General features: G+C 41.2%; 1 protein-coding gene across 3 annotated transcripts in view; it reads left to right on the top strand.

Moving 5' to 3' along the window:
* Positions 1-20355: 20355 nt before the first annotated feature.
* Positions 20356-27173, top strand: part of LOC125894353 (rho GTPase-activating protein 40) — a 30505-nt gene continuing 23687 nt past the window's right edge. Inside the window, exons 1-2 of one of the 3 annotated variants that reach the window (XM_049586140.1) lie at positions 20356-20538; positions 23021-23155. Coding sequence is in view for 1 of the 3 variants with exons in the window: in XM_049585799.1 (XP_049441756.1) it covers positions 26438-26511 (74 nt within the window). In the remaining 2 variants the exon portion in view is untranslated. Of the gene's footprint in view, positions 20539-23020; positions 23156-25675; positions 26512-27173 lie in introns of those variants that run through there. The other 2 variants (XM_049585971.1, XM_049585799.1) reach the window with 2 other exon arrangements.

Raw genomic sequence — 27173 nt, 5'->3', positions numbered from 1 at the left:
TTAAGACTTCACCCTTTACATATTTTATGGATTTGCACTTGCCCCAATTCTTCCAAGGAGCAGAAAGGGCTGGTTGTTTTGTTGGGAGTGGCACCACTAAACAAAGCCTGTAAAATAACAGTTAAGAACAAGGATTAAGTCTTTGCAGTGTCCCTCAGATTGGCAGTAAAGTTTGTGCTGGAGGCGTTTAAAAGAATAGTTCAGCATTGTTTGGGGGGAATTCTTGCCAAGAAACAAATGAGAAGATTGATGCTATTTTGATGTTTGATTGCTATATGAAGCCATATAGCCTGCAGCCAGTTAGTTTAGCTTAGCAAGAAGAATAGAAACAGGGACACAGCTTGCTTGGAAGTCACTGCCAGGAAATAGTCTGCCCCATAACTCAGTGAAAGATAAAGCATTTTTTAGTCACTTTAGAGGTGGTGGTGGGTGGATTTTGTTGCTTAAGGACATTGTATTAACAGCCTGTTGCTGCTATTTGTCAACGTAGCCACCATTTTGGACGGGCAAGACTGGCCTGTAAATACAAGTAAACGGGGGGGCTGGACAGGGGAGTTTTTCACATTTCACATTTCTCAACTGATTTTAGTGAGTAAATTTGATATTCAAGCGTTTATGATCTACATGTAGTAGGAAAAAAGTTTTGTCTCCAGTTAGGCTAACGTTATAATCGTTGCTTGACACTTTTCAGAGGAGTGTGTGTTAGGCCTACATTAATTACTTAGGCTATGTTTGCTTTGGACAATAATTCTTTGGGTCCATGTCATTGGTTCGACAACCCATTGGTTCGACATCCCATTAGTCCGACCGTCTGCGGTGCTGAACGGCTTGCGGCGGGCGTATGGTGCACCGCGACCAGCTTGAGGCGGAGCAGGCTCACGGCTTATGTGTTTGTCACTTTCTTTTTCATTTTAACCCACACCGTGATCTTTTCCTGACCCTAACCAAGTGGTTTTTGTGCCTAAACCTAACCAGACCTTAACCACAGGGCATCATGATGATTTCAGAACGGACTTCGGAACAATGAGTTATATGGTTGGAACAATGGGATGTTGAACCAATAGGCAGTTCCCTAATTCTTTGTCATGAGGTATTATAAAAGCCCCCATTTGTCAATATTGTATTTGGTTTATTTTCCTTAACACTTGAGGAGACTACCCTAAATAATTTAATGAGGAAGTAGACAAGTTTTCAGCTAGCTAGCATGCTTGCTAGCTAATGCTATCTGCTTATCATCAACTCTCTGATCATAACTGAATAGTAACGTTAACCACTCATTTTAGAAAGGCCACCACAAGAAAATATGTTCTTTGTATTTGTTATATAATATGTGTTTTTAAATTAGTACTGTCAGCTCTCCCTCAGTTTTGCATTCTAAACACCAAACTAAACTAAGCTAATCATCCTCTGGTTCCATTTTTGTATTCAATAGACGGATATGAGAGTATCCATCTTTTCATTGAAGTCTTGACAAGAAAACAACTATTCCTTTAACATTGTTCAGGACAGGACTGAAGATGCTGACTGTAATGAGCTTTAAAATGATTAATCTGAACATTAAGCACTAAATTTGAAAGTGAGAAGTCAGAACCTTTCCGTCATCAGTTCATCATGTTTTTTTTTTTATTTTTAAGGAATAAGCAGCCAGACAAATAGACCCACTGTTGGTGACTAATGGGAACAAGAACACAGACAGAAAATAACCGATGCTGCTGCAGCTCTCTTCCTGAAGAACCATTTCAGGAAAGACAATCTTTCTTTGTGTGATGCTATTAAAAACTGTATTATAAATCTGCTCCAGCAATACACAGCATGTCTTTCTGCTCTGCATTGATCTACCCCTCTCCCTTATCTTCCTCTTCTCTCTGTGGTGAAGACTGGATCAGCGCCAAGGAGCTGCCATGAGCAATGAGTCCAAGTTGTCAAGCACCCCCCCATTAAGATATTAGCACATCAACGCAGATGGAGTATGTATCTTATTATCAACCACTTTAAACTTTTTTTTGCAATCAATTGTATATCAGTCACACTGTTATTTATCTCAATGTAATTTAAGTATTAATGCATTGCCCTTTTTTTAAAAGTGTGCTGCAGCTTTTATTATTGACCGCCAGCATCCTGTGGTTAACAGCACTGAGTGAACAGACAGGGCTGTCAATACCATAATGGAATCTACGCTGAGGATACTTGAGTATTGGAGTGGATGTCATGCTTCACCAGTTTCTATGGTTTTCTGTTTACAGTGCATATAACCTCAGAAAATAGATATATGGATGCTCGTTTTTTTAGATATAAGGCAGTGGGATGTAAGTAAGTGCATCAACTCAAGTACACTATACAATACTATATTTCTACTCCACTTCATTTCAGAGAGTATTGTTTTTACTACATTCATCTGTTATTTTTAGATTCAGTATTTACATACAAAACATGATCAGTTTACAGAATATGATGCATTGTTATTGATTAAACTACCTAATCTAATTTAAAGTAGTTAAAGGGAAACATGAGTATTTTCTAAACTGAACCCTATTTTCAACCCTAGTTGAACCCTAGTTTTTCTGTCTAGCAACTAATGGACACAACAGTTTTTGAAAATGGTCTAGTATTGAGCAAAAGACTGCAATGTGATCCTTCAGGGCAATTGTGCACTGTTAATTTACATCCATTAAAAGAGCTTGACATTGACAGGCTCAGATTGTTATTGTAAGTGTCTGATAACATTATAGAAAGGATCCCTACAGAGAAATAAACCTGTTTGTTATTGTGTCAAACCAAATCTTGCTCAAGGAGAGGTCCTGTTTTGATACATCACAAGAGGTGACCTGTTGGCAGAGGACAACGGTGGACATGGATCAAGCAAAAGGTAAAAAAAATAAAGGTGTTTTATTTCTCTGTAAGGCCCTTTCCATAATATTTCAGATACTTATAATAATAATCTGAGCCTGTCAGTGGAAAAAAACAAGCACTTTTTGTGAACGTACATTGTGAAGGTGTGACATTGCCCCAAAGGATCACATTGCTTCTGGCTGCAGCACTCTTGCACAGTACTGGACTAGTTTCTAAAGTTGTTGTTGGCATTAGTCAGTCAATATGACTATCAATTTATTGTGTTAGTCCGACTAAAACCAAACTTTTAAAATACATGTAAACATGTTAGTCCTCCTAAAATTGCACTAAATCGAATTTGTCAAAGTTGGACTAACACACCTAGATAATGCGATTGGGAGTCAAATTACTCCAGCATGTATACAGTCAGTTGGACCCAAACTGACCGAGGCGTTCGGCGCATGCTCCACAATATCTGCCCCGGGCTTTGACGTGTGTGTAACAGAAGAAGTAGTTGGTAACAACAAGGCGAAATCTACATAAAGAGCCGTGCATTGCTTGGATGGACAAAATGTACAGCACTGTAAAGTAGTCCACCATGGTACCAGTTTGCCTCTGGCAACCTGTAGCTAACTTGTTTGTTGATTGTTTGGTTTGTGACGTAATAGGTCAACTGGAAGAAGGTCCAGTACTAACAAGCTGAAAGCGGGCATATTGCGACCTGTCGTAGAGGAGTTGGACATACTTCAGTCAATAAATTGATTCCCCTCTCGTGCTTGTATTCTGGGACAAGGACAGTAGGCTAGTCCAATTAAATGGCCGAGTCGAGCTATAACCGTAGCTCAACTTAACTCTGCATGTAAACATACTGACCAGGACAGAACTATAGAAAAAGAGTCAAGGTTGAAATTTACCAAAGTTTTCCTTTAATAATAGTAACTCCATCAGTAGCATTACTCCATGATATAATACATTGTAACATAAAGACAAGGACATTCTGCTGATGGGGCGCCCAGCGGCTCAGTGGAGATGGCGGGCGTCCCATGCACAAAGGCATTGTTCTTGCTGCAAATTCTGGCAGATGAAATACACACAAGGAGCAACAGCAACATTCAGGGAACCTATTGAGCACTGGGTGTGCCAAAGCTGTTGCTCTGAAAATAGGTCAGAGGTGCGTAAAGCTTCACCACAACAGAGCCAGGGCAGACGTTTTTACAAACAAGCAATGTGTCGCTTAGACTGTTTGCTGACGTGTAGAGCAGGTCAGGACATCTTCACTTGGAAACACTGAAACAATGTGATTGTTCGCTCTTATTGCCTCAAGTTAGGAAAAGGTGTAATGAGAACTTTTACTTTTGACGTCTTGAGTGCACTTTGCTGATGATTCTTGTTTCCTTTTGTGGAAATCTTGACCACATGGGGGCAACCTCTTGTCACTAGGCAGCACATGCACCCCATGTTGAGTTCTTTGCAATGCCACCAGCGCCTCTTTGATCCTGATCATTAAAGGTAATTAAAAAGCCCTAAAAATAATCTCAAAATGGACAACATTTATTTGTAACTATAATTGTACTTGAGTATTTAATAAATGAACTGAATCCGTCTCCCACTACTGGTAGACAGTGAGCTGTGAAAACAGATCAAGGTCGAAATGTGACATTTGGGCTGATCATCCCTCAGAATAATGAAACAGTGTGGGCTTTTGCATCCTTACAGACAGATGCCTACACAGTTGTCACAACTCTCTTTCTGTGTGTCTGTAAACATTCCTCTAGTGTCAAACTCTGTGTATACACCGCTTTGCAGACTGAAGGTCAAAACATCCAAATAAAGTAATGATAAGCCAAACACATTTTTGAGCAAAGAGGATTTTAATGTATGCATATGTTCACCCTCAGAGCAATGCACTTGGAGAGCGCATGAGCACATATGCCGCATAGAGATGCAAATGTAACAGTTGCAAATGACACATGTTGTCTCTTAGTTCATTCAAGTAGCAAATAAGAACACTTTACAGGCATGGAAAATTGAAATAGTGTCTGCTGAATTGCCTCCAGCGGCTCCAGAGGGGGGTGTATCTCCTGGGGACAGCAGCATTTTTCAATAGCAGACAGACTCGAGAGATTTGAATGAACTGTGAAAGCAACAACCTGAGTGCGGAGGGAGATAAATGGAAGAGGAAATAATTGTCTGCAACTGATCTCTCGTTTCTGGCTAAGTCTATCTGCAGTGCCCACTGATAGAAAATATGTTTTTATTACTGGTCAAAATGCCTTCGCAGAATGCAGAGAATTGACAGATTGACAGATTAAAAGAAATTTAATCTCCACATTCACTTTACCCAGACTCCTTTGGCCCTGGCACTAAAGTGGAAATATTTCACCTCACACATTTTTCTACTAACACTCCGAAAAGAAAAATTACATCAGCCATTGACCTACAAACCTGAACACACACTAATGGCTTTTTTTTTTGCAGTCTCAAAAATTCAAATGTGGCAGATTTCTTTTTTTTTTTTTTTTTTTTTTTTTTGCAAAACTTATGCTGCACAAGCAATTCTTCTGAGAGCTGAAAGGATCGTGTATGGCCCACGGAAAGAGAACCCACAAATAAGTGTGTTTCCTAGGAGCACTCGCTTTATTTGCATATTGCTGATGTCTCAGTTGAAGGGAGGAATCGTGAATTTAGTAGCTGGAACAAAGCCATATAGACACGTAACGGTGTTGCTTTTGGACAGTTACATTATATTTCTAAAAACACTTTATGCAGTTTGATATGTTGACTTTCATAAATGTATCATGACAGTTTCCCAGGAATTTATAATGTCACTAAAATGTTTGTACGTGCTTGTCGTTTGTTTGATAGTGAAATGGCTGAACTGGACACATGGTGTAAGAAGTATTCAGATTCTTTACCTAAGTAAAAGCAGCAAGACAACCATGTAAGAATGCTGTAGTAAAAGTGCAGAAGTATAATCAGCAAAATGTACTTAAAGTATCAAAAGTAAAAGGTCTGCAGAAAAAAGTCACTTTAACTGATGGTTATTATGACATATTGAAGTGTATACATTGTGTTGTAGAGGCCTAATTAAGTGGCATTTTACTGTGGTGGGCTGTCGAGTTGGAGCTAGTTTTAACTACTATGAGTTAGGTAGTCAAGTGGCTCGCAAACTTTGGACGCCCTCCAAAGGGTCACAAGATAAATCTGGGAGGTCCTAAGATGATTAATGAGGTATGAAAAAAGGAAATCCAAAACTTTTGCTTCTCCTTCACACAGTTATATACATGTTTATGGACTTAAATCTTTTTTGTGTGTGTGAAATATTGGACAGTTTTACCTCCTTGGAGCTCAAGTAGATATTTGATTGAAACCAGAGGGAGGTTTAAGGGGAAATGTCTCCTTGGTGTAACTGCTGACAGTTCATAGAAAACTGTGACAGCAGACTGTTCTTATTCAGAAGGCGTCAAATACTGTCCCTCTGTGTGTAATACTGACACCAAAGGCACCCTTTAATGTCTTCATGAGACGCACTGAGCTTTCAAATCACACCAGTGTAAACCCATCTTTGGCAATATTTGACCCTGAGAGCAACTGATGTGGTATAAAAAGTGAGAAGGTCCGTGTAAGGCGGCAGGGAGTGGTGGTGAGGGGTCAAACGACACCTGACTTTGATCCAGGAGACTGCAGTTTGTGTCCTGGGTGAAAACAAAAGTCATGGTTGTTTTTACGTAACATTAGGTCATTTACGTACAGTCGTTGCACACTGCCTTCCCTCACGTTACGTATTTGTCACGTCACGTCACATCACATCACGCCACATTACGTTACAAACATACTTATTCTAACCAAAAACATGATCTTTTCCTCACCTAACCAAGTATTTTTGTTGCCTGAACCCGTCTGCAGCAGTTTCACAACATTAAGCACATGTTACGATGTGTTTAAGCTGTGTCTCACAAGGAGCGTAAAAGGTGCCCTGTAGGCTCCTGTCAAATGCCGAGGGGCATGGCAAAGGGTCTGTATCTGACTTCTTCGGCATGAGAACAGGTTGCAGACAACCCGTTGGAAAATAAGCCCCAACTACAAACTTGTTTTTGGTAAGAGGCCCCAAGCCAAAAAGATGGACAACCACTGATTAAACTTTAATGAATGCAATATTTATTTTGAGTTTCCATATGTTTTTCATGTAAACTCTTAATCTGAAAAGTAACTTGTAACTGCTACCTGTTATATAAATGTAGTGAGGTGACAAGTATAGTATTTCCCTCTCAAATGTAGAGGAGTAGAGGTATAAAGCAGCTTAAAACTAAAAATAAAATCAAAGGGATAGTTCATCCCCAAGATGCTGAGTGGTGGAGATATTGGCCTCAGAGATGTCTGCCTTCTCTCTAATATAATGGAACTAGATGGCACTCTGCTTATGGTGCTCCAAGTGCCAAGAAATACATTTGAAAAACTCAACAGCAATGTTTCTCTCCAGAAATCATGACCTGGTTACTCAAGATAATTCACAAATTGTGAGCAGTTTCATGTGGGAACTATTTTCTCTCTGTCAAACTACACCCACCCAGAGGGAAGTGTGGTGGTGCTCAACTAGCACCACTGAGCTGGCTAAACGTTACAGCTCAGTCGAGGAGGACGCCCTTGTGTCCCTTAAGGTATAAGTAAATTGTCCTTTTGTGCAGTACTTGAGTAAATGTACTGCAGGGTGCTCAATCTGCGTCAGTCAGATTCTGCCACTCAAACCCAGTATAAAGCTCCTCTCCATCCTGTCATAGCAGCCATTTATTACCACTCACACGTCATGCTGAGAGGAACAATAATGCAACTCTGAAGTAAGACCTGAAGGCCTGAGCGTTCTTTGGAGGATTTGACAGTAAACCAGATTATACTGTGACTCCTCTTTGGCAACATAGTGTCATTCTCTTTCATCTGAACTGGCAACAATAAAAATAATTCCCCCTCTTGCCTCTTTCTCTTCTTGGCATTGTACCGCTGTCGCATTGCATATTGTGCTGGAGACTGTGGATGCCCTAAAATGTATCCTAAATCTATGCCTAGATCATGACCGAGAACGCTTTACACTTCTGTCAGTTGCTGTACAAAAGTTGCTGTTTCTATTTTAGTGTGCACAAAAATGACACAGCAGGTTTCCAAATCTTAAAACACCCACCAACAATAACAGCAGAGGGGTAATTCACTCTCTGCTGGAGGCACGCTGCGGTCTGACTCTGCAGCAAAGCTTCTCTGGGAGCTCCATCGAGGTTTAAGACGGAGTGCAGACACTGACAGTGCAGTTTTAGTGTAGCTTTGAAAACTTTCTTTTAACTCTGATAGACCGCTGACATGTGAGTGAAGCGTACTTGACAGCAGTTCACCGGACCATATACCATTGCTAAAAAGTGAGGATAAGTGAGAAGAAAGAGTAAAATCCCTGTGTAATCCCCACCCATATACCAACCAACTCTTTAAATTCCCTCGAGCGAGACAGTCACTCCCAGATACTCTACAAGACCTCCATCTGGTGCAACACTCATCACTTCCTTCATAGCTTTTCCTGCAAGTCATAGCTATGTCTCAAACATATGTTTGCAGCCAAAGTGACTTTAAGATCAAAAATCAACCAGTTTGCAAATGAGTCTGGACTTTTTTTAATCACTGCCTGAGACTCCGGAGGGTAAACAGCAATCAGCAAACATTATTTTAAAGGGTCAGTTCACCCCAAATTAAAATTAACATATTTCTTTTCTTACCTGTAGTGCTGTTTAGCAATTTAGATTGTTTTGGTGTGAGTTACCAAGTGTTGGAGATATCAGCTGTAGAGATGTCTGCCTCCTCTTGAATATAATAGAACTAGATGGCACTCAGCTTGTGGTGCTCAAAGTGACAAAAAAAATACATCTGAAAAACTCAACAGCAATGTCTCTTTGCAGAAATAATTACTCAAGATAATCCACAGACCTTGTTGTAAGCAGTTTCGTGTAGGAACTATTTTCTCTCGACCGAACTACACCTGCCAACCATATCACTGTGCAGAAGGAAGTGCACAACTGTAACAATGGTACTGTAATTTTTCAACATAGCTTCATTCCCAACTTGTCAAATATGGACGCTTGGTCAGCAGCCATCAGCTTCAGATACCAAGGCACAGAGGCACCCTTTAGCTGCGGTATGAGACGCACTGGGCGGTGGCATTTTTTGACGCTATGAGCAACCACCATAGTAAAATGAGTGAGAAAGTCCACACAGGACAGGTTGGAGGGGGAGGTGGATGTGTAACAACTGGTGAACCAGGTGAGAGTGGACTCAAACACAACTCTGGAGAGAGATCAGGTAAAATAGCACAGTCTTCACTGGTCAAAAGGAAGGTGTGGTCCATAGAGGGACTATCAATGGAGGCAAATAATCCAGTATAGATGAGGCAGAGGCAGGCTACATCCAAAAAAAAACCAAGAAAAGGACACAGGGAACCAAAAGGCTGGCACTCTAGACACACAAGGAGCTCCTCTGGTGAGGAGAAGGATAACGAGACACAGGTGAGGCTAATCAGGGTGGGACCGACAATCAGACACAGGTGGTGTCATCAGAAGGGAGGGAAAACACAGGGGCAGGAAGTGAAGTGAAACGAGAGGGGATGTGAGTTTCAAAGTAAAACAGGAAATAACATGAATTAATGAAATAAAAACAACTTGAGAAACATGAGCTGTGACAGCATCTACTAGCTTAGTAGTGCTATGTGAGCTAGCAGTAGATGCTCACGTCCTTCTGTGTGGTGATATAGTTGGGGGATGTAGCTGGGTAGAAAGAAAATAGTTCCCACGTGAAACTGCTCACATCGAAATTTGTGGGTCATCTTGAGTGACCTGGTCGTGCTTTCTGGAAAGAGACATTGCTGTTGAGTTTTTCAAATGTATTTTTATGTCACTCTGAGCTCCGCAAACTGAGTGCCATCTAGTTCCATTATATTAAAGAGAAGGCAGACATCTCTATAGCCGATATCTCCAACACTCTGCAGACAAATAGCACCACAGATGAGAGGAAACACATGTATTTTTGAGCCTGGGGTGAACTGTCTCTTTACATCTCTCCAGGATACATCAAGAGAGACCACTCTGTTTGAGACAAATGTACTGGAAATCACCACATCTATTTAGAGTAGATAGAGTAATAGATTACAGGGTTAATGCAGAAATACATTGTTGCATAAACCTTTAAGGAAATGCTCCCCTCTGTGAAAACTGCTATAACAAAAGGATGATGTAGCCCATCATTTCCTCTCAGGAAATGATGCAGCTTTGCAAACAGAAAGATAAGAGCTCCCTCTAGTGGCTGCTTCAGGAGATTACACATAAATATTTCAAACAATGGTAATAACCTTGCAGACAGTTGAACAGTAAAAGGCTAACTTACGGTGACAATATCATGAGTGTGCCACGACCTACCTTACCCCCACGTCCTGTTTGCCTTTATGTTCTGTCGGACATTTTTTTTATTGTTCCAAGGACTACAAAATATTTATGTGCTGACTCGTCTGTAGTTCCCACATTATGACACAGAAGGGCGCTGGTGCGGTGTTACACTACAGTCCCTCTGCACTTGAGCAGCAAAGTGGCACCGAGGGTATTAATGCCGCCCTCTCATACAATTTCTACTTACCTCAGCAACTGAGCAACAGCTATTATGTGCTGCTGAATAAGAGAGAAGGTGGAACTGCAGCAGTGCTTATGACTGCACCGTGCTGACTTCATACACACACTGAATATAAACTGAAGGTGGATCAGAGAAGAAGGACATGTATGCAGACAGAGAGAAGCTGACAGAATTATATAAAAAGACTGTGACTTACTTGTACTGTATACATGCTCTTGTTTTTCTTTTAGTTTTAAAGCACATTTTGCCATAGATGCCAAATTTTAAACTGTATGATCTTCACCTCAGGCATGGGTGGACTCTGAGACAATGGGCCCCTGGTCACAGATATGCAACTGTGCTACATAGGAGCAAGACACGGAGACTTTGTGGTGGTTTTGCGTCTCTTTGTGGTCATTTTGTGTCTCCTTTGGTTGTGTGTCTTTTTGTAATTCTTTTGTGTCTATTTGCTGTCATTTTGTGGTTTTTTTTGTCTCTTTGTGTCTCCTTGTGGTTGTTCTGTGTCTCTTGCAGTCATTTTGTGTATCTTTGTGGTTGTTTTGCCTAATGTTTGTTGTTACTTTGTGTGTCTTTGCATCTCTTCATGGTCTTCTGTGTCTTTCTGTGGTCATGTGGTCTGACTTAAACACCCACGCACTATGAGCTCTCTAAGATATGACGGAGCTTGACCATTTAGAGCTTTATAAGTTAACAGTAGGATTTTAAATTCAGTTCTGGATTTTACAGGGAGCCAGTGCAGAGAAGGTAAAACAGGAGAAATATGATCTTGTTTCTTAGTTCCTGTTAGTACACGTGCTGCTGCATTCTGAATTAGCTGGAGAGTTTTTAAGGACTTACTATAGCTACCTGATAATAGAGAGTTACAGTAATCCAGCCTTGAGGTAACAAAAGCATGGAGCAATTTTTCTGCATCTTTTCCGGTCAGGATAGGCCTAATTTTCACAATATTACGCAGATGAAAAAATGCAGTCCGTACGGTTTGTTTTAAATGAGAATTAAAAGACAAATCTTGATCAAATATTACTCCGAGGTTTCTTACGGTAGTGCTAGAGGCCAGAGCAATGCCATCTAGAGAAACTATGTCATCAGATAAAGAGTCTCTGAGTTGTTTGGGGCCAAGAACAATAATTTCAGTTTATACCTATACCATCCATCCGTCCGTCCATCCATTTTCAACCACCTATCCAAAGCCGGGTCGCAGGGCAGCAGGCAGAGCAAAACATTTGAGATGCTTTGCAAGGTTGAGAAGACCACAGTGAAATGGCACATTCAGAGTATCTGGACACTGGGGCCCCCCTCTGGAGCCAGACCTGGAAGGGAGGGCTCAACAGCAAGTGTCTGGTGGCCGGGCCTTGGACTACGTGGCCTGGTTGGGCTCAGCCTGAATGAATAGCATGGAACTGCCACCCTTTGGGCCCACCACCTGCAGGGAGTGGCATCGGGGCCAGGTGCATTGTGTGCCAGACTGGTGATACATTTATCAAAAATGATGTGGTTATCCAGGGGAGAGAAAAGAGCAGGCACAGGCGGGTTGAGTATCATAGTTTATATACACTGGAACACAAGGTGTCATTTACATTTTATCATTTTCATAATATGAAAGCAGAATATTTGACAGGAAGTGGGTTCGTTCTGGGTTTGGAGAAATAGGTTATCACTCTAATCCCAGTTTTTAATTACACAATAATGCAATTACACATTCTCTCTCTTCCTGTCCTCTATTCTCGTCATCTAATTCTCCAAACAAACGTCATCACAACTCGTGCTGCTGAGCTCACATCCCACCATGAATACTTTGTTGCCCAGTCCAAATCAGGGTTAATCCCAGAGCAGGATATTATCACGAATGAAAGGAGAAGTGGTTAAAAATAGCAAGAGATTTTAGCCCCGCTTGAATAACGTCCATTGTCTGTGATTTTATGTAATCACCTGACTCATGTTAAAACTCTTCTTTGTAAACTAGCAGCAGGAAACAATTTTGAGTAAATAAAAGCAGCTGTGGAAGGCTGTGACAGAATACATCTGAATGTATTCAATGGCAAACGTGCACATCAGTATTAATCTACACTGTCTATACAAAAAGGCAGTGATGAACAATTGTTATAAATGTATTTATTGACACAAGATCAACCAGAAATGTTCATAAAACACACAATATGCCTTTTTGTTAGCCTACTTAATTTTGTGCAATATTAATGTGTGACACAGAGCAATTAAAATTAAAATTACAATATATTCTTGTGATAAATGCAGCAAATTGTTTTTATTCCCAGCATAATCCACTAGACCACACAAGCAGGGCAGGTTTCACGTGCTGCTGTGTCGTGAGACAGAGTGTGCAAGACAGCAGATGTCTGGCTCCTTTCCCAGGTCTACTACTGTAAAGCAGCTGAGGGCCTTAAAGATCTTAGCGAGCCAGCTTAATGCACACATGTCAGTGTGTAAGCCAATGAAAAAAAAAACCCATGAGTGTCAACATTTGTTTCTGATCAGTGCAAATACGCTTCCCTGTGGTCTCAACGAGGAGAAAGAGTTCATGTGTGAAATGGCTCAGTGAAGCTCAGCGTTAAAAGAGGCAAACCTGATCACTACCACAGATAAGGTTCCTCTCTGCAGGTAGAGTTACAATCAATCATTGTCAAACGTGCTCGGAGGTCACGCATTCATGCGCGCAGACACTCCCATGTGCAGGTGGAAATATGCATCCAGGCGCCAGCAACATTAAACACACATATACAAGCTCAGAGGTTGCATTTTATTTTCAATGTGTGATTTTGAAATAAGCTTACATTTTTTTGTAATTCAATGGATAATGTTACCAATTACAAAAACTGCCTCCTAATTTGTATTCAGTAACTGACTACATTTCAAAGTAATCTGACGCAACCCTGCGTAAACAAAGAGTGCAACTTGCCAGTGGGAATGTCATTCCTTTTGTGGATATTAAATCATAAATCAGTGTTTGACAAACTGAAATTTGAACTGATGAAGATAGCATAAAACTTAATTTATCATGTGGTAAATTGCTCTGCAGTTGCAATACAAAAAGAGAGGAATGCTTATATAAAGAGTGTAAATTTAAATAGCCTAAGATAACAATAATTTGCAAATACGATGTAAATCCTGAAAATATGCAATATATACATGACCAAAATCAGAATAACCATATGGATCATAGAAATATATTTGCACGGGCCTCCATTTTGACGTGAAATGTCAGAGGATCAGAGTTACTACAGTTCATCCCATGGCAGACACGAATGTCTGAGCCTATTTTAATAATAATTGTTGACATATTTCAATCCAAATGACAACTGTGGACCTTGTGGTGGCACCAGAGGAAAAGTCATCTGATCATCTGACATGTTCTCTTCCCAAGTTGACACATATTGGCACTTTGTGAGTGGCTTTTCACATCTACATATTATGCACTACATACCCTTCTGTGTCAGCTGTTGAAGTTCCAGGATGCTGCTATCAATGCTGGGACATCAACAAAAGCACGTGGCTAGGTTTAGGGGAAAAAAAACATCATGGTTTAGCTCTATATTCATAAAGGAAGTGAGCATCGGGCTCCTAGGTGAAAGTCCAGGGTTTGTTAGACCCATGCACCACCCCTCCTTCCCACCAGCCCTTTAGGGACTTTCCACCTCCTACAGTCCATTGTTACTGGCAGTGTTTCAAGCTGATGTGGTCCAGCAGTGTATCATACCACCACGACATATGCTGTCCAGCTGGCTGGTGGTTTATTGTAACACCGTAAAAGGTTATGTCCCGCCATGCTACATACAGACTGTTACAACACAGCTCTTAGGCTGCAACAAGGATGGGAGACGAGACAAGTTTACCAAGAGTTAAAAGCTTATTTATTTACAAAATAATGATAAATAACTGAATAAATGTGAAAGTCAGTAATCAGTCATGTCTGCATGTATGGGTGAGTGGAAATGTCTGTAAAGAAAGCAAAAGAACAGCAGCTGCGCCTTGAGGGAAGAGGCACTCTGATGGAAGGTGGTCAGCTTTTATACCAAGTGCACCGGGCCCAGGTGTGGCTCATGATGTCAGCGATGACCTTCTGCCTTAACCTGCATCATGCAACAAAAGAGAACAGCCAGGAAAACAGGCACAGCTTGTGGAGCGGACAGGTTGTCACACTGACGCTGCCTGGCGGCTGTATCATACCACTGTGACGGTGGCTTTCGGCATCAGGTGTCTAACACTGAGATCACTGACAAAGCGGCATTATTCGACAGCTTCAGAATGAGAACAGGTTGGATCATCAGTCATTAGTCCCTTTTACATTGCCTGTTCAAAGCAGATATATCATTCCATTATGTCACCTTGCCATTCTGTATATCAGGTACAATCACAGAATGGGGGGACAGAGTGGTCTGTCCTTTAATCTGCCACTGGGGGTAGTAACAGCGCCAAAACAGTGTGTGTATAAACAGGACAGTCTGCGGGCGGGATCATGGGCGGCAATGACAATTTCTTATGCGTGTGACCCACCACAGGAGATTTTAAAAGTAGCTGTTAGCACTTAGCGGCTAACTAAAAACAGAAGAACAGTGTTCATAAATGTCCGCAAATTGGGAAAACGATGAGCTCTTACTCTCTGAGCAGCCACCATAAAACAGGGACGGTATATGATTGTTACTGACACATCATGCTATTGTGCATGATGTCTGTGAAAAAAGGGCTATTAGGACACTTCGTCTGGGGACCATGAATGTGTCTGCAAAATTTCCTGGCAATCCATCCAATAGCTGTTGAGATATTTAACTCAAAATGACAAATGTGAACCTCATGATGGCACTAGATAAAACGCCAGGGAATCAATGAAGTCAATAGGATTCATTCTTCTTTGTTGCCCCTCTCGGAGATATATGGTTTTCATTGGACTGTAACATTATGTGAAAGTGATGGAGAAATAAAACCCATTCCTGTAACATTTCTCAGGTGACACCGCACATGAATTGTCTCCAGGTTGCTCTTTTAACAGTCAGGTTGTGCTGTATTATTGCCTCCATGAATGCCTTTCAGCAGGGGATGCAATAATCTACAGGCATATTCTCTGTCTCCATGGAAACGCAGAGCAGCCGTAAGGGGAGTGGGCCAATGGGAGGAGGGGGAGCAAGCTGATGTCCAGGAGGCGTAGAGCTTAGCTGAGCCTTATGTGGGTCCCTGAGATGAAACAATGGCAGGAAGAGAGTGGGCTGCTTTACAGGCCCTCTGCGCTCTCTATCACTGTGTCTCTCTGTCTTCTGTTTTTTTCTGTCTCTCTCTCTCTCTCTCTCTCTCTCTCTCTCTCTCTCTCTCTCTCTCTCTGTGTCTGTGTGTGTGTTTCCTCCTCACATTCTCTCTCTCTCTGTCTCCTGCCCACACACACACAAACACTCACACGCACATTCACACAACCCTGGAATGAACCGGACTGTCTGCAAGAAAGCTGAGAGGACAATGAAAACAAAAACAGGATACCAGAGAGAATTAATCTGTCCAGGAGGGATGATCTTTCCACCTAGAAGCTGCAACTAGACACACTGCAGGGGTGGAGTGAATGAGTCAGGCTGCGTTTACAGAATGTTAGGAATGGGATATCTACAAATAAATAACTCTCGCTGCAGCACTGTATCGACAGCAAGAGAGATTTATTTCCATGAGCAATGTGAGAGCCGTGAGACAGGAGTGAACATAATGTGTGTCATACATAGGCTATACGTCAATTACAGGCACATCTCTTAAACGCAATGGACATCCTATTTTGATTAGCTTGAAGTGTATTTATTTAATTAGCTTAGACCATTTAAAGCCAAACTCAGAGCCAATGTTAACACTGCACACGCCAACCATAGTAAAACATGACTGAGAGCCATGCTAGCAGCTCTGTGAGACTGTAGCACTGAGCTAAACGCTAACTCCTTCAAAAGGAGTCGTGTTTAACGTGTTTACATGAAGAGTTCATATGAACACCCTCCTCTTGTGGTATTCATGACCTCGCAAGTAGAAATTCACAAATTGTGATGTGTTTACTTACGTTTTCAGAAATGGCGGAGCCCATGGATGTTAATTTTTCAGTCATTTATTTTCCATAACCACTTATCCTGTTTGGGGTCGCAGGGGGGCTGGAGCCTATCCCAGCTGACGCTGGGTGGGAGGCGGGGCACACCCTGGACAGGTCACCAGACTATCACAGGGCTGACACATAGAGACAGACAACCATTCACATTCACACCTATGGCCAATTTAGACTCACCAATTCACCTAACCTGCATGTCTTTGGACTGTGGGAGGAAGCCGGAGTACGTACGGAGGGGCCCCCCCACCCTGGGTTTGAACCAGGACCCTCTTGCTGTGAGGCGACAATGTAGCCTGAGTGTCAGACTGAAGCTCTCAGAACCTTCAGTCTGACATGGCCTCCATTGAAGGCGATTTACAAGGGGGAGGGAATTTGATTTTTCCCTAACCAATCAGTAGGGATCAACGACTCACCCAGAATCTGACATCATTAGTATCCATGCCTCGAGGGTGGCAAAAACAAGCAAGCATTGCCCGTTTAAAATGTCTCCATCGTTGTGCACGCCCAGCTGCATCGCCGTTAAATCCAGTTTAGCAGCTTCCTTAATTTGATCCTCCATTAACGCAAGTAGTGGCGAAATACCTCGATAGCATTGTTAATGTGGTCTGTAGGATCTGTAGCAGTCACCATTGTTGCTATCCTCACCAGTTACCCACCGGCGTACAGCTTGACATCAGCGTGGCGCTGATTGGCTAATCGCTAGACCCGCCCCCACCCCCAGAGTTCATTGGTCCGTCCATCTTTTGGACGAGATAAATCGCAAATTCATTGCAGTATGCCAGACCAGAGATGCAAGCCTACTCAGTTGAGTGGGCGGGGTCTGTGGTCTGGAACCAGGCTAGCGACGATGCTCACCACTGCTCCACAGTGCCACCTGTCATATATAGTTTTCTCTTCCTAATTTATTACATGTCTGAGGAAAATGTTAACGTTTCCAACGGCCTAACCCTTTTCCTCTGTCAGAGGTAAAGCTCAAAAGGTCAGTGGTTCCATCCCTGGCTCCTCCAGTCTACATGTCGAAGTATCCTTGGGCAAGACACTGAACCCCAAATTGGTCCTGATGGCTGTTTCATCGGTGTGCGAGTGCGTGTGGAGGGTTACTGAGAAGCAGGTGGCACCTTGTATGGTAGCCTCTGCCACCAGTGTATGACTGTGTGTGAATGGGTGAATGTGTGATGTTGTGTAAAAAGCGTTTTGAGAGGTTGGAAGACTTGAAAAGAGCTATAGGCTGCAAGTGCAGTCCGTTCATCATTTACCATTCCTTATGCCTTTTTATTTCTTGCATTACAGTAGCTTGCCTCTGTGACTTCTGGACGTTAACAGTTATGTTCACGTTATTGTTGCCTAGCCATGGTGTTCTCACAACATAACCACTGGAACTGCTAGCGTATTTTGTAAACGACTCTTCATGCTGTTACCACAAGCTCACAAGTTCCATTTGAAGGTAGTAACAGCAAATGTTAAGAGTGTTAGCATGCTAACATTAGCCAATTGGCACTAAACACAGAGTACAGCTGAGGCAGATGGAAATGTAACTAGTCTTGGAGGTATCTGCTCATAAACCAAAGTGTTAGACAAACTAAAAATGAGGGGAACATGAATGTCTGTAACAATTTCATGGAAATCCAATCAAACATAAAAACATTTGTGCCAGTTCATCTTGTACATGTTGAGCGTTTCACAGAATAAGTAAAAGGTTTGACCTGCTGGTGGCGCTACAGGGAAAGTCAGGGGATCACCAAAGCCATTAGGATTTATTGTCTGGGGACCATTAATGTGCACATTTAATTTCAATCTGTCCAGCTGGTGTAAAGATATTTTCGTCTGGACCAAAGTGGTGGACCAACTGACCGACTGACATTACCATCCCTGCAGCTGTGTTGTTGCCATGGCTAAAAATATCCAGACATGTTTCATTTCTACAGCTGTGACTGTGTTCAGGGAAGCAGTAATCTGACAGTGAGTCAGCTGAGGCTTTGAATGGGCATGTGTCATTTTATATATAATGACTGATACATTGTTGATTGTGAAGGTTTTTAATGGACCTTGGAAAAACACACGATTCTCAGCGCAGGGTGCCGTCACTGGAAACCTTTCAGCCTCTGGCTGCATCTTTTTGCTCTTCCGGTATGACCTTGTGCAAAGAATTTGGTCACATTGTTTTGTTATTGACTCACGCAGATTCCAGCGCTATTCATATTCCACATTTGTGACATTTGCTCCTGTGTCCCTGACTGATACCAGTGGACACCTGAGAACAGGTCCCAATGGTCCAAACAGTAATCCATCCTGTCTTTCACATCACCACAGGTGTTCGTATTTACTCTCACTGTCCATGACAACCACAAGTATACAGAATCAGCGTCTGGTTGCATACATCTACACAGTCTTTCTGTTGTAATGTCAGATAATATGTCAGTGCAAACCTGTATTCCTTCTTTGTGGTTGGCTTGTGGCTGCAGAGACAAGTCAGGCTGCTCTCTAACATGCCTTTGTATACTCAATCATCACATACAGAACCAAGACATCCATTATTATAATGTATTTAAAAGTGCCTAAAGATAAACTACGTAAAATAGTGTAGAATTACTTGGAATGAGAATTAGGTATTGATTAGATTAAGACTGGAAAAAATTCTGAATGAATAAAGGGAATACAATAATAATGAAGTAAATAATAAAAATAATAATTTTCCAATCTATTTAAATTCATTTAATTATATGAACTAATTAATAAGCTTTAGGGACACAATATAATTTCTGTATGGATGTAAAATTTACCAAATAAAATTGCTGAATTAACATAAAGTTGTATTTCCTAGTTCTTAACCAAATTATTGTTCTGATGAGTGTACATGTTTTAGACCATAAAAAAACTTTTGTTCATCACTAAAAATCTGAGTGTTAAAATTATTTAATTTAGTTAAGAAAATTTTATCTATCCTCCAGTACTGTATACAATGTACATGTACATTTATTACTTGTATTATGATTATTAATAGTAATATTAGTAGTCATAGTAGTAGTATTTTATTCTATTTAATTGAATAATTTAATTTAATTCAATTCAATTCAATTCAAATTTATTCTATTTTATTTTATTTTATTTTATCTTTTACAATAAGTGTCCTGGAGGTTTTCCTGTCTGTCCATACTTGGATGATCGAGGTACCTTTTTAAAAAATATCTCTTTTTATTTGAGGTCAAGTGCAAATATGGATTATGTGCGCAGAGCACTGGAAGGGACATATTTTAAATTTTTTACATATACATAGGCTAACTCACCTACTAGCAACCCTTGCCAACAATGCACAGTATTTTGAGTTTAACAAAGGCATGGAAATATCTTTAAAAAAGAAGCAAATTAAGCAGAATGAATACAAAAAGTAAGCACTCACATAATCATCACTACAAAAGAAAAACAGATAAATACATGATTAGGAGGCCTACATTTAAAAACTCCAGATCCCATTACACCTGACAGATGACAGGCTTTTAGAAGGGAGATTATGAGTTGCAAATGGGAGTTTAATTTAGGATGCTCTTAATCCAAATTTATTTTTTATTTATGAAGTTTCAGGAATGACAACAACAGATCACATAACTATATTTTAACTGGGACATTTTTTTCTGCTACGTGAAAGGTAAAGAGTGAGTCTCCTGTTAATGTGTAAATAAAATCCAAAGTGGAGCTTGTTGTAGAGACCACAGTTGGTCAGATGGCACTGCTGCTGTTGTTGTTGGCGTGGTGACGTCAGCCGCAAGGTACGCTGGATAACGTGGACGGTTAGCAGAGGAGGAGGAGGAGAGCAGCAGCTTCACTCCTCACATCTCTCAGGGCTCCTCTCCCGTCCCGCCATCTGTCTGCTGTCACCACACACAGTAAGACTCATCACTGCTGTACTACTACACGGAAAAATCCTCTTTTTAAGTTGAGTGGAGCCTTCTTAGCACAAAGGGATGTCGACGGTGTTTCCCCAGGTAAGTTAGGGCATCTCTTTGTTGTCAGTTGGCAAGCTAACATTTTACAGTTTGTTAAAAACGTCACTTTACTGATGAAAACACTTACAAGAAGACGTGTATGTTAGAAACAGAGGGAAAATAGTTGCCCTAAAGTTAGTTGTATGTGGTTTTATGTGTTTTAGGTTTTACCGTTTGGCTTTGTGTCTCCGGTCGGGAAGCTTCAGTGGTTGCTAGGGTATCCGGACCTGTTGCTATGGGCGTTTATGCTCTTCCGCATGTGTTCAGTCGCACGTGAACATAATTTTAGTTGTTGATAGATAGACAGATAGATAGATAGATAGATAGATAGATAGATAGAGGGACAGGCTCCATAGACGATATTTAAAATTAAAATATACAAAATTAAAATACTTAAAAAAAATATTAGGCTTATTTCCATTGTGATCCTGTATTACAGTACAAAATGGCGGACTGAATATGAAACTGTCAAGCAAGAATGACATTAAACTTTCCTATATTTTTGCAGCAGTTTTTTGCTGTAGTATTTTTTCTAATGGTTAACAGTCCTCACAATATGGCACATGTTTGTTTGTTTTTTGAAGCCCATACTGATATTTAAGAGGTAAAAAAATCTGATATGACAACAAACATTAATTATTTTACATAATATTAACAAATATTTTAGATACAGATCCATTAAATTTGATTATTGTGGTCAAGAAATGTGCCGAGCAGCTTGTAATGTATAGTTGAAATGCACTCTGATGGACAAACTATGTAGTTGAGACACTGTTTTAAATGTGGATGATGTTCTTTTACTTGTTTGTCATATTGTAGGGTACTGTACAACACTTTGTAACTCCAGTGTAGAAAAGCACTATAGAAATAAAGATTATTATTATTATTATTATTATTATTATTAAATAACCTTAAATATGTCTTTGGTATTTATAGCACTATCGGGCTGCACAATTAATTTAAATATTTTTGAAACTGCAATATGGCAAAGTGCAATATCCAAATTGCAGGAGCAGCAATTTTATTTTTTGATAAAGGTAAAACGTGTCACACACATACAATTATAAATATAGCATTGTAGTATTGCAGAGATGCCCAGGCTTACAAATCATTTTCCAGATGTAAGGGAACACGTTTGTTTGATACAGACCCCAGCACAAATCACATCATCACCATTTTTCAAAATGGTGATGATGTGAATAAATGATTGATCAGTACTTGTTTATAGCAGTATTGATCAGATATGTTTGAATATAACTGTTTATTGATGTCAATTTCAGCAAATTAATATGTTTTATTTTGCTGCAGGCCAGCATACATGCGGCTCAGGCTTAAAGAACTTAATGTAGAATTGTGGAGTTTACTGATTTTTTTAGCTCACTGTTAGTAGTGTACATCAATGAGAACACATGGCAGTATGATTGTTCCAGGTATACATTAGAAAACTATGTCACCCTGTTATAACCTACTATTATAATACCTTAGGAGAAAAGGCAGAGGGTGTGTGCTTCCAAGTAAGTAAGAGTCTGTGCAAAGTACTACTCTTCTTGTAATCCACTTTTGCTCCATATGGCGAGAGAAGAGAAGGTATTCCAGCTGTCACTGCTCATATCTTAAGCCGTGCACGGCTCAGGCAGGTAGGCAGCTGCAGTGAGTCACATACCCATGTTTTGGTTGACGCAATACGAAATCTGTTTGCGAGGGAGGATTTGGACTCACACGAACATATAAAGATAAATATTTGCTGCCATTAGCAAGAGTGGTTCTGTGCAGGAGATACAGTCGAGGAAGTTATTTTAACCTGATCATGAGGAAAGACATGCTGCGGATCATGTTTCAGTCATTTACTGTGATTTTTATGATCATGTAAATTAAAGTCAGAGATCAATTTATAGCTCCTCTGTGGAGGCTCACTGCCTGTTTTATTGTCAGTTAGTCATAAGATTATAAGGTACTGATAATGTTCAGTAAGGTGTGACGGTGATGTACTGCCTGAGTGTTGGGTGGAAGGGAAAGAGCAAAGAGTTCATAGTCATGACATCCTCTTTTTTAGAGAATATGAGCCGTCACCACCAGACCAAAGGTGGTTATTATCTTTATAAACTCGCCAGGACTGCATATTTTCCATACCAACATAAACGAGCCTGAATCTGAATGTAAGCTAACGCCAACTACAGTTGATATGTTGCTGTCATATTTTTTCTTACACAATTAAATTCAGACTTTCCACAGTCCTTAATGAGCTCATTTGGTAATAATTTATAGATTCAGCCTACTGAAAACAGTTTGAACCTCTGATATAAGAGCCTTTTTTAAACAGAAAGAAAATATCAGTGATGCACAGTAATGGGATGGCCACCGTGAAGTTATTTTCCCCTTTGCACTCATTTAAACCTTGCGCATTTTGAATGATGTTACAATTTGTTTTTATGAGCAGCTAATTGAAGCTTTCTCCAACTCAACTTCCCATCTGTGCTTTCAGAACAAGTTCAGCTGCACTGCCCCTATGAATTAACGTGGCAAACTTTGCAGCCATAAATAAAGATGAATGGAAACACCCACATTGCTGTGGGCGTGTGGCAGGAATTCGATCGCCACGGCACAGTCCTGCTTATGTGTACGTATACGATAAAAATCACCGGTGCATGACCCGTTCTTCATCCCATGTATATTTTTTTTTCCTCATGACTAAACCGTTCTGCACAGATTTGCCCTTTGCTGTATTTTTGTTGGTTTGTGTGGGATAGTGTTGATGTCATTAGATTGAAAACTTACATCAGCTGCATCAAATCAACTCCGCCTCTGTTGTATTTGCGCGTCTGTGCACGTGTGAGTATTTACAGCATACAGGCATGCAAACACCTCTTTAATTATGTGTTGTGAGTTGTTGGTGTGAGTGACAGGCTGCATCATTCTGGCTCTGTGTCACCATTTGCTTGGTAGTCAAACCATCTGGAAGTGTCAATCAATCTGCTTCAGCCACATTCTCTTCGTTTCTCCTTGATTCATTTTCACATTTTAACCATTTAGCACAGGCTTTCAGTACTAATATAATGAAACATGGCGTTAGGGTGTTTGTCCGTGTTCCTTCACTCCTCTCACACCCTGTTTCCTCTCCTGCGTTATCCTTCTCTGTCAGCATTTGCCCTCCTTTCTCTTTTTGTAATTTTTCTCTCTCCTGTATTCTGCTCCACTTTCCTGTCCTCCCCTCCCCTTCACTCTCTGTGTTCTGCTTGCCAAGAGGTGGATGAGCAGGCCAAGAGGCTGAGCTGGCTGTCACATGCCTTCTGCAGGGTCACACTGTAACATGCCATCACGTTCTCCACTCTCCTTTTCCTCGAGGTGTATCTGCGAGCTAAGGTCGCGGTGTCAGCGAAGGCGAGAAAGGCCTTGATTTAGCAGGAACAGCAGTCAGAGATATGATTCAAGGGAAAGGGAAGAAACATTTTAAGGAAGGATGTGGCAAGAGGGAAGTAACAGGAGAGCAGATATGGTGGTTTTTACTGGACCTAAATCAAGGTGAGAGGGAAGAGAGTGAGACACGTCACTGAGGTTACCACAGAGCATTTGTCCATTGTTTTAGAATACAAAGATGTCTCAGAGAGGAGGGGGAAATAAGATATTCTGAGTAGAGATAGAGCTGGTGAGGACGGTGAAATCCCAAGAGGGATCCCTGTGGTCTCCCTAATCTGTGTTGATCTGGTTAGAGACAAACGGAGTGTGAGAAGTGACTTGGCAGACTGCCAAAGAGCTGAGACACCAGCAGCTTAGAGCACAGACTATACTGATCCCGCCTCATATCTTTACACTGTACAGCAGAGAGGAGCCGCGTTTGATTTAAGCCACACTGAATCAAAGTGTCAATTGATTCTGTATTTAATTTACAATTTATACACTATATGTCTGGATATGATATTTAATTTGTGTTTTGACATGGGAGCAATTTTATAGAGGAACAGTTTTGTGCACAAATCCTGTCACCACAACGTAATTATGAATGTAATTTTAGTAATATCTAAAAGTAATTTCTAGGAGATAGAGTTGGGTTATTTGTGGACGCAGTGTCTAAGGATAAATCCTCTCAGTAAATGGACTGCACCTATGTATCACTTTTCTACTCTTTCGACCACCCAAAGCGCTTTAACACTACATGTCACATTCACCCATTCACACACAGGTGGCTGAGGCTACCATACACTGTGTCACTTGTACTCAGCAGCCACACACTCACACTCACACACCGATGGAACAGCCATTTCAGTTCAGTTTTAGCTTCAGGTTTAGTATGTTGCCCAAGGATACTTCGACATGTGGACTGGAGGAGCCAGGGACCAAACCGGCGATCTTATGATCAGTGAACGATCTGCTGTGTCCGTGGTTTAAAAAAATTTCTCCTGTGAACAGTCTGAAATGTCACATTATCAAATACACACCACTGAGTAGCTCACATACGTTGCTAGAAACACTAGATTTCTGATAATCTAAAGATTACCCAACACTGCTGTGTTACAAGGTACAATCCTTTGTGTTGAGCCAAGGCTCTCTACTAATGAGACAAATACAGCAAATCTCATTGAAATTTCACTTTGCAATCAATTATGACGTCATAATAAATCCAACATCTGTCACAGCTCTGTTCAGCAAGTTTGTGCACCAACCCACCTGTGTGGAAATCCAGCTGAAGACAGTCAAAGCCACCAAATTTTAAGAAGGATCCAGGACCCAGTGTTGCCAAAAAAGCAAAGACAGTGCAGGACTAGTTTCTTTGTGAAGCCCATTTCATGCAATTGAATATGATTTGCTTAAAGTGTTGTTCTATTACCAATACCAATATTGGAAATGCCTTCAATGCTGCCTAAAATGCTGGCTTGGGTATTGGCGAGTATGCAAGTCTATGCCCTGATCTGATACCATGTAATTTATTCAAAAACTTTAAAGTTGTTTCACACCCAGATAAAATGGTCAAACAAGCAATTTGTAGTAGGTTTATATTTTAATAAAACATTTTGGCCTGGAACTAAAACTAGTCACAGTTTATAGTCTCAGATCTTTTGGCAGTTAGTTTCAATCAACGCACAGTATAATAACTAACTTTTACTATGGTATCCGAAAGGGTTCGTATGATAAAAGTAAGTCTAGATTAAAATGTCTTAAACTGTACCAAACCATGTTATGTCCAAAAACAGTAACAGAAGACGGAGGCTGCACTGTGGTTTTCTGCCTTGTGTTCCTCCCTCTCACAAGCCTGATCTAAAGTTCAAAAGCCATTGATATTTCACTCCTGCCTCTAAAATTGTCTGTGGACACCTTTGGACCAAGTGCCTCTTTTCCAAGTTGAGACCTCCCTGCTATCTATTGATATTCAGCCCTGCTGTAAATAAGTGACAGTAAATTGGCCTCCGGTTACTGATGACGACCACAAGGACAAAAGACCAGAGGTCGAGCAGATTTCTGCGTTTGAGTAAATCAGTAAATGAATAAGTGAGCATGTTGCCACCAACACAAAGGATGTTTTCCATTTTTCTTTGTCCCACTGGTGGAAATGAGCCGCAGCATAACTTTATCCAAACACTCAGCCGGCTGGCCCGCCACTCAGTCAGGCATGCAGCTGTTGTGTCCTCTGCCCAGTCTTTAGACAGTCTCTTCACACTGTCTGTGTCCCGGCCCCGGTCAGCTATTCAACCACTCAGCTCCTCTCCTTCGCCGGCTCCCCACCTCCCCCACGCAGACCTCCTTTCCTGCCCCAGGATGAGATGTAGTGACGTGTCTACCGGCGCAGTGAGACCGTCCTTGTTCTAATGTGTTTGTGCGCTGAAGAGATTACAAGGAAACAGCTTGCCAGGGGCAGGCAGCTGCTGTTTCCTACAGCTCGCAGCAGTTTTTGGGGGACAACAGCAGGATGCCGTGGGGGAGAAGTGGCTCGGCAGCCCTGCTGCTGCTCTCGGGCAGAGCCATCGCGTGGGCCAAGGCCAGGTAGGATCAGGCCTCTGCTGCCACTGTGGACTCAGGGGCTGCTGGGACTTGAAGCTCATGTATGGATTAAGATACTCTGCTGCTTTAGGCTAAACTGGGTTTGGGTGCTGAGCAATGGTGTTGAAACAGTTTTCTTCTGTGACTCCACACTTTGGTTTGACTTGTCTTTGCTTTACAGTGCAACATTCTGATTATCATTATTAGCATCCATAGTTTTTTGTTTGTTTTTGAAGAGCTTTGTGGACTGCAGATCTCTCTCTGTGTTTGGGATTTTCTGTATCACAGGACATGCTGTGACGGGTTTGACAAGAAACACTTTCTCAAGGCTGTGTGAGCAAACTGTTGCATTCTCTGCAAGATAAGAGGCTTGCAATGGAATTCAGCCACGAGGATTAAACACTGTGTTGCTTTCAACACGAGCTGCTTTTTCAAGTGGATTACCGTATTCCTTGACCAGTGTTTGTTGGATGGGGTCACTCTGTGTTGTTTCCCACAGTGCTGAGTATAAGCGTTAAGACAGCAGTTTGACATTTTGTCCATTCTTCTCTGGTTTCCTGTTGATTCTCTATGGCAGGTTGTGGCTCATTCAGCAAGAAACAATGTCAACACCTTGACATTTTCAGTAGTCCCTGTTATCAATTGTCCCATATTCAAAAGTTACA

Source organism: Epinephelus fuscoguttatus, linkage group LG1 (genome assembly GCF_011397635.1).
Source record: "Epinephelus fuscoguttatus linkage group LG1, E.fuscoguttatus.final_Chr_v1".
Lineage (NCBI taxonomy): Eukaryota > Metazoa > Chordata > Actinopteri > Perciformes > Serranidae > Epinephelus > Epinephelus fuscoguttatus.
The sequence above is the reverse complement of the archived record's forward strand: the minus strand, read 5'-3'. Positions and strand labels throughout refer to the sequence as shown.